General features: G+C 34.7%; 1 protein-coding gene across 1 annotated transcript; it reads left to right on the forward strand.

Moving 5' to 3' along the window:
* The first annotated feature begins 3200 nt into the window (after positions 1 to 3200).
* LOC136225749 (membrane steroid-binding protein 2-like) lies at positions 3201 to 5675 on the forward strand. Its single transcript, XM_066013859.1, has 2 exons — positions 3201 to 3613; positions 5117 to 5675. Exons 1-2 carry the CDS (start codon positions 3309 to 3311, stop codon positions 5484 to 5486), a joined length of 675 nt encoding a protein of 224 aa, XP_065869931.1. The 5' UTR covers positions 3201 to 3308; the 3' UTR covers positions 5487 to 5675.
* The last annotated feature ends 5658 nt before the right edge of the window (positions 5676 to 11333 follow it).

Genomic DNA, 11333 nt, shown 5'->3' on the forward strand with positions numbered 1-11333 from the left:
GAGCAGCCAATTGAATTGTCTGAAGACTTATCCTATAAAGAGGAACCAGTAGCTATTCTAGCTAGAGAACAGAAAGTCCTCAGGAACAAAACCATACCACTTGTTAAAGTCATGTGGCACAGACACTCTCGTGAGGAAGCAACCTGGGTAAGAGAGGAGGATATGAGACAATAATATCCCCATTTATTCACCTAGACGAGTAAGTACAATTTCGTGGACGAAATTTCTTAAGGTGGGGAGAATTGTCACGTCTGTGTCTAAATTTCTAGAATTGATATATTGATATTAGTATATATTATAATTATTGGGTATGTGATTTTTATTTGGTGTTATAGGAAAAATTTGGAGTTAATTCGATGAGTTTAGGTGTAAATAAAGAATTGTCTATATAGGTGCTGCTGGAAAATCAGATTCATACCTGAATCTTGTGATGCATTTTTCGACCAGATATAGGCCGAATCTGTCATGGAGTCCTAAATGAAAGTTCTTTATTATTATCTTACGTTTCCAGGGGTTTTTGAATCGCCTTAATCAGACTCCGTATGAAAAAGTTATGCTGGAAACGACATATGTTGGTCATTTTAGCTTTAAATCAGAATTTGGTTTTTGCTTTGATTTTTCTCCTTATTTGAGAGATACTGCTACTGGTTTATATAATAAGTCAGTGGTAACGTCTCACCGTCTTATCTGATCTTAATTTGGGTCGGATTTGACACACGCTCTTTAATTCGGAGTATTCAGGCCAAGATGAACTCTTTTGAATCAATCATAATAATCCATATTCATCGTGATCAGAACCGATGTGCTGATTTTTTAGCTTCTCAGGCACATAATTTCCCGTTAGGAATTACAACTCTTCAAGAATCAAGTGCAGGACTTGAAGACCTGCTAAAATTAGATTCTCCAGGAGACATTACTTAGTACTCCTTGTTAGTGTAGGTTGTTTCCTGCTTGTTTTCTTTTTTGTTTTTTCTTCACTTTGCTGTACCCTTACTTTTGTTGTTTACTTTGTTTCTTTTGTCTTTTGAATTCAGGGTTCACAAAAAAAAAAAAAAAAACATAGAGTGAAACAGAGGTAAAGCATTTGAATCGGATTAATCATAGGTTCAAATTTTTCTATACGTATTTTTTATTTTCTATGATTAATAATATGTTATCGGGGATTAAATGGGTAATCCATCGGGAATCCCTGCAGGGCACAATACGGGACGGGTTTGGGATCCCCGCGGGACGGGGATACCCTTTCCCATCCCCGCTAACGGGGCACATATTAGTCCCCGTCCCCGCCTCATAATAAAACGGGACGGGGCCCCATCGGGGACGGGTAATCCCCGCCCCATTTACATCCCTAATCTTGGCCTCGAAGCTTTTTGTCACCCTTCGTCTTGGTTTCGGTGGTAAGATTCGGCTGAGCTCCCTGACAAGCTTCATTAGATCCTGATTCGTCGGAGTAATCTGGATGACGTCTTTGAGGCGACCTTATGGGAGAAGGGGAGTACAATTACTCGAATCTTCCTCTGTGATGATCTCTAGGTAGTGTTTTAGAATGATGATGTACATCTCCGATAATAAGGGTAATGCTCTCTTCTTTTAGATATACCCTTGGTTCCTTCTTATTGGGAATCTTGGGACAACTCCGTTGAAACACGTAGACGTACTCCTTGCTTATGTGGACTCTAAAGGTCCACTTCGATTCCAACATGTCTCCTCTTGTGTGAGTAGTTTCGAATGGTATGGTGTCAATTAGAGCAAACAATCGAGTCCTTTCTATTAGGACGTTTGTTGGCTTCCTTTGCCTCTTTCAGTTCCTTCCAAACGGTTCTATCTTCGTTATCTATTTGACATTGAGAATATTCATCTATTCATGGACGAAGCCACGTTGCAGAAAAGATGTGTTGTGATTTCATCCATGGACTTTCTCTACTCCAGATCTAATGAGCCTAACTAGGCCTCCATGCGCAGGCTGAACTCTGGAGTTATCTGTAGAGGTTTGAGTGGTTGTCATTTGCATCCGACTTTGTTCCTTGTTGATTAGTTGGATGTCGAATGTATATCAGATGGTATAGTGATCCCAAGACTGCTTAACCGAGTCATGACGTTGATCGATCTGATCTACGCTCACCACACCAATTTGATGTAGTACAATCTGAATTGAGCTCATTGAGACCTTAAGTGCCGGAAATAAGATATAAAAAGGATTAAGGAGGCCGATGAGGAATAAATTGAACACATTTTATTTATAGAACAATTTAATTGTGAGCCCTAAATCGATATTGAGGTCACATGACATCTAATTAATGGTATGAGTTTGCTGTCAACCTGAAATAGTCGTAACTGCTACAACTATGATTCTATAAATCAAGATACCAGACTCGGACCCAGACTCGGATGTAAATATATATAATATTGAAGTCTCTTTTAACTGGTGGCTCGACCGTTACGATTGAGGAGAGATACTTCATTAAATCACCTGTAGTATATTTAATTGTGTAATAAATTAGTTTTTTTAGTTGATTCAAATAGTTATTTTTTTAAAATAGTTTATATAAACTGCACAAATTAAAAAATCTTAAAGAAGTGTATAAAACACCGAATTTTGTATGTAATTCATGAATTATTGATCACACAATTAGAGTCAAATTAATATTTTAGATACAAAGGGCAATTTAGTCCAATAACGATTGAAGAACAAGACAACAATGAATAAGGTAAACGGTATCTCCCCATCTAGTACGACGGGGAATCTGAGGCGTCGGAAGGAAACTTTTTACTACTACTAAATTAGGCATTATACCTATTTGGTTCTTAAATTAAAAATTAGCTCCTAAACTATTAAAATCGTTAATTAAATTTTTGAATTAAGCAAAAATTATTAATTGAATCCTGATCATATCCTAAAATAAAAAATTATGGTTATTTAACATAGACTGTAATAATGTATATGTTGGTTCAAAATGGGTTTAAGAAAGAAAGTCTAAAATTGTTCAACAAAATGATTTTCGATGAAGTCTCAATTGAAGATTTTTGTTTAGAATAAAGACTCAATTGATGATCTTTTTGTTAGTTCAAGAATCTAATCGATGATTTTGGTAGTTCAAGATTGACTTTGATGCCTTAGTTTAGGGATCCAAATGATATTATGCCAATTAATTAATAAAGAAAAGAAAAGCGAGTTTATTTATTTTAAAGAGGTCGAGAACGGTGATCCGCTGTTACAGATTTTAGACCAAACTTGTTGGAGTGGACTCAACTAATCTTTTTTCTCCTCTCTTTCGCAACTCTGCAACTCAACACCTAGACCCCCAAAAATGGCTTTGGAGCTATGGGAGTCTTTGAAGGATGCTATCACCGTCTACACAGGTTTATCTCCGGCGTCCTTCTTTACAGTTCTAGCTTTTGCTTTGTCTGCTTACTACATCATATCTGAGCTATTTGGATCATCTAATAATCGCCCGAGGCCTAGAAGCGTTGAGGAGCAGATGCAGCCTCTGCCTCCTCCTGTTCAGCTCGGTGAGGTCACTGAAGAAGAACTCAAGCAATATGATGGTAATGATCCTAAGAAACCTTTGCTCATGGCTATTAAGGGTCAGATCTATGACGTTTCCCAGAGCAGGTATAATATCTAAATCCTACGTTTTGGATTTGATTTTTTCGATTTAATTTCTTTGATTTTCCAATTTTCTGGTTGTCGTCGGGGTTTATCTCGAATTTGTTGAAATTAGTTAGTGGATTTTGCAGATTAGGGATTACTTTTTATCAGATGATAGATGGATTTGAAATTAACTTTATTTTTGGGGAAAAGATTCTTTGTTTATTGATGTTGTTGACCTTCCTTTTTAACTTTTACTTTGTTGTCTGGATAAAATATGCTACTTTTTTGTGGATCGGAAAAGTGCAGATTCTTTTAAATACCACTGTTGCAAAAAAAAAAAAAAAAAAAAATTCAGTCCAAATATTGAGGAGTTCATCATTCTCTTAGTTTTCATCCATAGCTTTTATGGACAATCTGAGGTTTAAGTGTTGTCATCCTCAACTTTGACTCTTGTGCTTGTTGAGGTGATTGTGATCTTATGTTTTAGTTGTAATATCTACATTCCTAATACGTGCGAACAGAGTCTGTGTTATGATGTTGAACTATGGAGTTTCTGCAAAGTAAGTTGAGTGAATCCGATTCATTGGTTGCCGCTAATGATCAAAATTCTGGGTTGGCTATGAAGTTCTAAACATTTGATACATTGCTTGCTGCTGATTGACATCAATCTCAAACTTCTAAGTGCAGAATTATATATATATATATATATATATATTGGGGGTTTGATGCCTTGAGGATTGCCCTAGTAGTTCCGTAGCTGTGTAATCTGTGAAACTGCAGGCTCAAATATCTTTAACATTGAATAGTCTCGTGAAAGCACCACCTTATCTGAAATAGATTTCACTTGTTGAAAGTTGCAATCTTAATTTGAGATTCCAAGACAGATGTAATTATATTTTGCTTGCAATTCTGAGAGTGGATTGAGTCGCACTGAAATAGATGCTTTTAGTTGTTATGTCCGTACAGTCCTGTTGTAATACTCTCTCTGTTTTTAATTTCAAGTCTAAGGTTTACCAATTTTTTCTTTTACATGACTTTTTGTATTATCTATGCACTTCTAACAATTTTTTGCTGAACTTTGTCCTTGTTTACATTAAGAGAGACGTATAAATGGAGGGAATACGGAGTATTAACTATGCAAGTGGCATTAGATAGTTGAAGTTGTGAATCATGTATGTTTCAGCTTTTCTCTTGCAAGTTTTTCTTCTAGACTGGCTTAGCTAGGAGTTCTAAAATTCTGTGTTAAATCTCAATTCAGTGCATTTATTTATATTGTACAAGATGATCCATCCTTGATTTTGGCTGACCTTCACCTTTATTGATGCTGTGTGTTCTGTTTTTCACTTTAACATTATGAAACAATTGTAACGTTTGCAATTTTTATGAGGATCCTATATTGAATAGTGCATTAGTTACCGCTGAGGTGTGTGTATCAGTAATTTGGTCGCTTGAACTTTTTCCACCAATGCATTTCAGATGTTTTAGCCAGAATTTATAGTTATTCATGCGATTCAATTTCTGCAGAATGTTTTACGGACCTGGCGGACCTTATGCATTATTTGCGGGAAAGGATGCGAGCAGAGCTCTTGCAAAGATGTCGTTTGAAGACAAAGACTTGACCGGTGATATCTCAGGTCTCGGACCATTTGAATTGGAGGCCTTACAGGATTGGGAGTACAAGTTCATGAGTAAGTATGTGAAGGTTGGAACTATCAAGAAGCCTGTTACTGATGAAGCGGAAGCTGCTGAACCTGCAGAAGTTACAAGAGAAGTAGATGATGTTAAGCCTGCTGAACCTGCAGAAGTTAAAAGAGAAGTGGACGATGTTAAGCCTGCTGGAGATGGGCCGTCATCGGATGCACCTGCAGAGACTCCTACTGAAGACAAGGAGTAGAAAAAGATTATGAAATCGAGAAACAATTTATGAGATGGTGAGAGGGAGTGATGTGTTCTATGGATGCTTCATGTTGTATTATTCGATTTTCTAGTTTACTTGCTCAATATAGAATAGTTATGCCACAGACCCGGTTTAATGTTTAGAAGTTTAAAATAATAAAATGGCATGTCAAAAGTTGGAGATTGAGGCAGATTTCTGTAAATGGATGTCAACTCTATAGTTGGTTTGGGCAGCCTCAGTGTTTGCCATGCAGTGCACCTATGTCCTCTTTTCCTGTGATATTATTATTTGGTAAAGTGTATTCCTCATGCCGGGAGTATTGTTTTCAAAACAGGAGCTAACAACAGAATACCACAAGGAGTTCATGGCTGAGTTGGGGCTCAGTCGGCCGAGCTGTATTGTTAGCAGGATGCTGCCTACAACTTTTTAGGCTCGACTCGCCTAGTAGGTCCGTAACTCGGCCAAGTTGGCCATTTTCTATGCATATCTTCGTTTAAATCATCTTTTACTGATTATTTTTTCATTTTTTTCTTATTTTATCCCTTTTAGTGTTCAGATTTGGAATCCCACAAATGGTTTAAGATGTTAATTTCAAATTTTCAATTGAAGAAACCTTTGGGGTTTTCTCTTTATACACTGATTTTTGGTGTCATGTTGTGTCAATTTTTTTTGACGTGAAGTGACTTTGGCACTTACATAAATATAAAGCACAACCAGAACATTTTACTCATGCAACTTTTTTGAGTTTGTAGGGATAGTTTAATAAAAATGCCTCTACTGTGTCAATGTTTTTTTTTTGTTCGTAAGGTTGCGGTAGAAATCAGTATTATTCTCTTTATCCCATGTCTTAGGTATTCTATTTGAATCAACAAGTTAAAAGTAATAAATTTTTTATATGCATTTTGAGAATCAGCATTTATTTATTTAGTTTTATTTTCAATGTTGGCATTCAATTTCTTAATGAATAAGATTGAAATGGGGGTTGTATGGGTGATGGTCATGGGCGGAGCATGAGTTTACAAAGCTTAGACTATCAGAATCGTACTATAGATACTTTTTGAACATACGATCAACCATAACAAACATCAAAGAAAAGAAAAACTAAAATTACTGATGTAAGTTTTCGTCGCTAAATATAAACTCTATCTAGAACCTCTAAGGAATTTAACACGAGAGGGACACATCTAGACTAAAAGAAAATCTGTAATTTTTTATATTTTCAATCATTGACCTTCCGAGTTGTTTCTGATTCAGCTAATCCCAGTACAACACAACAATTTGTACGATTTGGGTATCTAATTTTCGGGGTGCATCACAAATTCCTTGAGTTTGCAGCACAAATTGCTTTGAGAAGTGGTGTCTGTGTATGTATTTGTTCTTTTGCACCAACCGTATATGATGATGCACAGTACACAGACTAGGAAGGGACATAGTTAGCTAGGGTAGGCTAGGGTAATCTAAATGTGGGTAGATGCTTTGGTGAATTGGTTTTATATCGCCACCAAGTTGGTAGGCTCTGGAATTATATGCCCAACCCTATTCCTATTCCTATTCTCATCTCATCCAACTATATTATATGTGTTCTTTCTAAATTTGCCAAGGGTTAATGAAAATTACACATTAATTCGGTAACATATGACTCTGCAAACACTATGGTTAAACTCTTTAACTTGCATAAATTGGTACTCATTGGGCCACAAGTCTACGAATAGCTTTTTTGGTGGGTAAATTTCGTTTTCCTGAAAAAGTAGTACATATCAATATCAATATCAAAATGCCAGCAAGTCCTAATTAATGTCCCGCGTTTCAAGATTTGTCCTCAAACATTCTCATTATTATACATCTGCCCACCTAATTTTCTTATGGATAGATCTAAATTTGCCTCTAGTTTTTTTTTTTTTTTGGTGGGAAGTGTAAGTATATTTCTAATGTAAGAAACAATAAAATTTTGTTCTCAACATTTTTAGAGCTTTGTTGTTTGTTGTTGCTGTTTACTGTTACGATTTACTGTTTGCTTTACGGGTTGCTGTTGCTGTTACTGTTACAGTTTGCTGTTGGAAAAAGCTACTTTTCCAAAAAGCAGAGATTCTCTGCTTTTGTAAAAGGCTGCTTTTCGGATGTAAAAGACAAACATGAGATCACTAACCAAACACTTAATACTGCTTTTCAATTGTAAAAGGCAAACAGGAGGTCACTAACTAAACATCTAAAACTCTCCATTTTGAAGTGAAAAGGCAAAACAAGCCTGAAAAGAAGCAACCAAACACCCCCTTAATATGGAGCAATTTTAAATCCAGACAATATCTCGTAAATGAAGATGGAGAGGTGATGAGGGATGAAACCACCTTATAAGATCAGATTTGAATTCATAACCTCTTGCAGTAAAACACACATCTTAACCAACTCAACCATCTTAGAATATTGAAATTATTCTACAACAACCGTAATATAAATTAAATTTAAAGAGACTATTAAATACTGCATCAATACTTTTCAAATGTGGAATCGATGGCCGAAGCTCCCGAGCCTTGGGCCAGCTCCGCCCCTTGTTAGAGGCGATTAATTTTTACTATTTTTTTTTTTTATGTTAAAGATATATCTTTTAAAATGTTAGGACAAATTTCTACTTTTATCACCTTCTAAAATAAAAATAAATAACAAACACATGTTTTAGTAATTATTCTTGATTTTTTTAAGTTTAAGTGGAGAGAGATAGAGATTAGAGATAACAAGGCATATTGAGATCCTCCAAAATATGATTGGCTGAGAAGTTAAGTTCCATCATCTCAACTCATGGGTTATAAATAGACTTGAGAACAACTAAAACTGCTAAAAAACACTTTGTTTTTGAATCTGAAATGAAATCAAATCAAATCATGACAGCAAGTTCTTTCCTTTCAATTGTTATAATTCTTCTGACAATCATTTTATTCCATCCTTGTACTTGCAGCAGGCATATTATCAGCTCCTCTGCCGTCAATCAGAAAAGATCAGATCAAATAAGAAACACAATCAAGTCCTCTTTTCCATTTCCACGTCATCTCTCTCACACCAGAAGCAGAAGCAGAAGCAGAAGCAGATCAGATGTCAGCAACTCAAGATACGGCGTACCGGATAAACTTGTTCCCGGCGGCCCTAATCCACTTCATAATTAATTCTTTCTCTTCTTTATTCAGCAGTCTATGTAATGTATAATTGATTACTACATATTGTAAACTACATTTTTGAATTAAATCAAGCAGATTAATCTTCATACAAAGCTCTTCCTTTTTAATTATGAGATTCCTACATTATTATTTTTAATAATAGCAGGTCAACTCCAAAAATGAATCGTGCATGTATACAGACCTACTAATTATCTGTATAAAACAATTAAAAAAAATACAATAATTTTCTGACATGTTGATGCAGTGGTGAACAGTTAGTAAGAAAATAAATACAAAATGTAATGAACTATGCAAATGTAGATGAAACAGTAGCCTTGTAATTAATGAAAACAAATTAGACGAATCATGCTTTGCTTTGCTGATATATATATTTATTAGTAATTAATTAATTAGTATTACGTGGAGTGGAACTTTTATAATTGGTCTATTCTTATAGTTAATTTTAGAGTTGCAATCATTTCAACTTTTTCTCATAATGATCCAATTAGTTGTTACCAGCACTTTGGTTTTAGTTATCATCATTTTCCTGCCTCTTCAAGATTCCAAATCATACTTCAATCAAGTTTGCTAAATTTGTCTCTAGTCACCGAACTTAAAAATTAAGGAGTTGAAATTAAGGAGTTGAATTCGGTTGGAGATTAATATAAAATATATAATTTGACCTTAACTATTCAATTGGTTCCATGACATGGTATCAGAGCCGTTTGGACTAAACGGTTGAGAGTTTGAGTCCCAGCAACCTCATTATTGTGTGGAATTAAAAACATATGGCAGGATGGACCTGTGTTGTGTACGCTGAAACTCAAGGGACATTTACGTACGAAGTGTGTTGGAGATTAATTACTATAAAATATAGCTGCCAGTCGATTGATGATGGATTTCAAGGTTTATTAGACATGTGAATGTTGGTGTGTAGATGTAAAAACTTCAATAGGTCGATGCATTTTCTAAAATTTCATTTGTTTTTTTTAACAGAAGGAAGCCAAAAGCCCAAGAAACAAAGGAAAAAAAAAACTAGCTAGGACCGAATACTCAAAACAGAATCGATCCTATCTCCAAATGGATATCTTAGATGTTTGCATAAAGCACACTGGCGAGGGTATTAAGTTGACAAAATATATGAAAACATGTAGCAGGGAGAAGTCGGGTCAAAGAAGCGATGCACCAAAGTGAAGAGATAACAATTCGTGTGAAAAACAGACACCACACGTCATATGGATCCAAAAAAGTTTCTATTTCTTTATTTTTAATCCACATGCCACGTGGACTTTAAAAGTCACCAGTTCTGTTCTACTTCCAAAATAAAACTCAAACGCCGTGTGAATTTTTTGAAAGATCCTTTCAAATCAGCCATGCCTCTTTTCCAACTTCCTACTGGTTACATCTTTCCATTTAATTTGCCCTTTTTTTAATAACAAATTGTAATTTTAACAATAAAACAATAATGTGCCGACCATATTAGTTACTTTTGGTGTTTCTTTAACATTAAAACATTAAATATATATATATATATATATATATATATATATATATATATTATATTTTAGAATTATGAGTTAAATTTTGATAACTCTAGAGTTGTTTACAATTGAAAATACTCTCACGACCCATAAAAATCCAATTAGTGGTTGTTTTTATGTTTGAGCTATAGTTTAAAAAGTAGAAATTTCAAAATACAAATTTTATAAACTAACCTCCTTCTTTCTCCTTTAAGTTTTCTCTCTTTTTTAACACTAACATATATGCAAATATGCAAATATACCAACAACAACGCCATAATAAATGACAACTATTATTTTTAAAGTTCGGTTATAATAAATGACTTTTTTTTATAATAAACTCATGTAAAGTATGTCATAGCTTTTATTGATGTTACTTATACATGTATAATGAATTTGATTAAAACTCGGTAGCAGTTGAATTCGAAATATTAACAAACCAATGCATCTTTAACAACACTAGGAATAAAACCGAATGTTCCAATTTTGATTACAAAGGTCCTGGTATCTGGAGATCAGCCGTGTGGTGCACTTTCACATTACTTGTCAGGAAACCCAACACAAATTTAGAATCCAGCTTCACCAAAACTTGTTTACAGTCAGAAAGAGACTAAAATAAACACTCCAAAGTCAGCAACAAAACCCCCAATCCAAGTACCAACATATGCTGCCCTTATTTACACGCTCCATCCGGCTGAAATATAAAACTAATTAACATGAATTCATATTTGAGGAGAAATGCAATGTATAGTAGCTAGCTACAAGTTGTGTGAACATAGTTGACTTTGTTTTAAAGATAAAAATAATAAAATGAGCATGCCACTCAGGAACAGGATGAGGTTTGCTATTTGAGCCTCATCCTCCAATTGTCAACCTTTTTTGTGATTACTCATAATAAATAAGATTTGATGTGCCTGCAACTGCAATTAACAATTTTCATTTTCCCAAAGTCAAAAGATATATAGTACTATAATCTTTGTTTCTACCAAGAAAAAGTCAGGCAGATATCCCCTGCTCTTTATAAATGAGGTTGAAATGAATCAACCTAATACAACAAACAAACAATTCTCTGCACTAAAATCTCATTCCATTATAGAGAAAGAGATGGGAATTAAAAAGTTAGTTATTTTGGTTATAGTATTTGTTGTACTTCTAGATGAAAGTAGTTGCAGGCCGTA

The sequence above is a fragment of the Euphorbia lathyris genome, chromosome 1 (assembly GCF_963576675.1).
Source record: "Euphorbia lathyris chromosome 1, ddEupLath1.1, whole genome shotgun sequence".
Classification (NCBI taxonomy): Eukaryota; Viridiplantae; Streptophyta; class Magnoliopsida; order Malpighiales; family Euphorbiaceae; genus Euphorbia; species Euphorbia lathyris.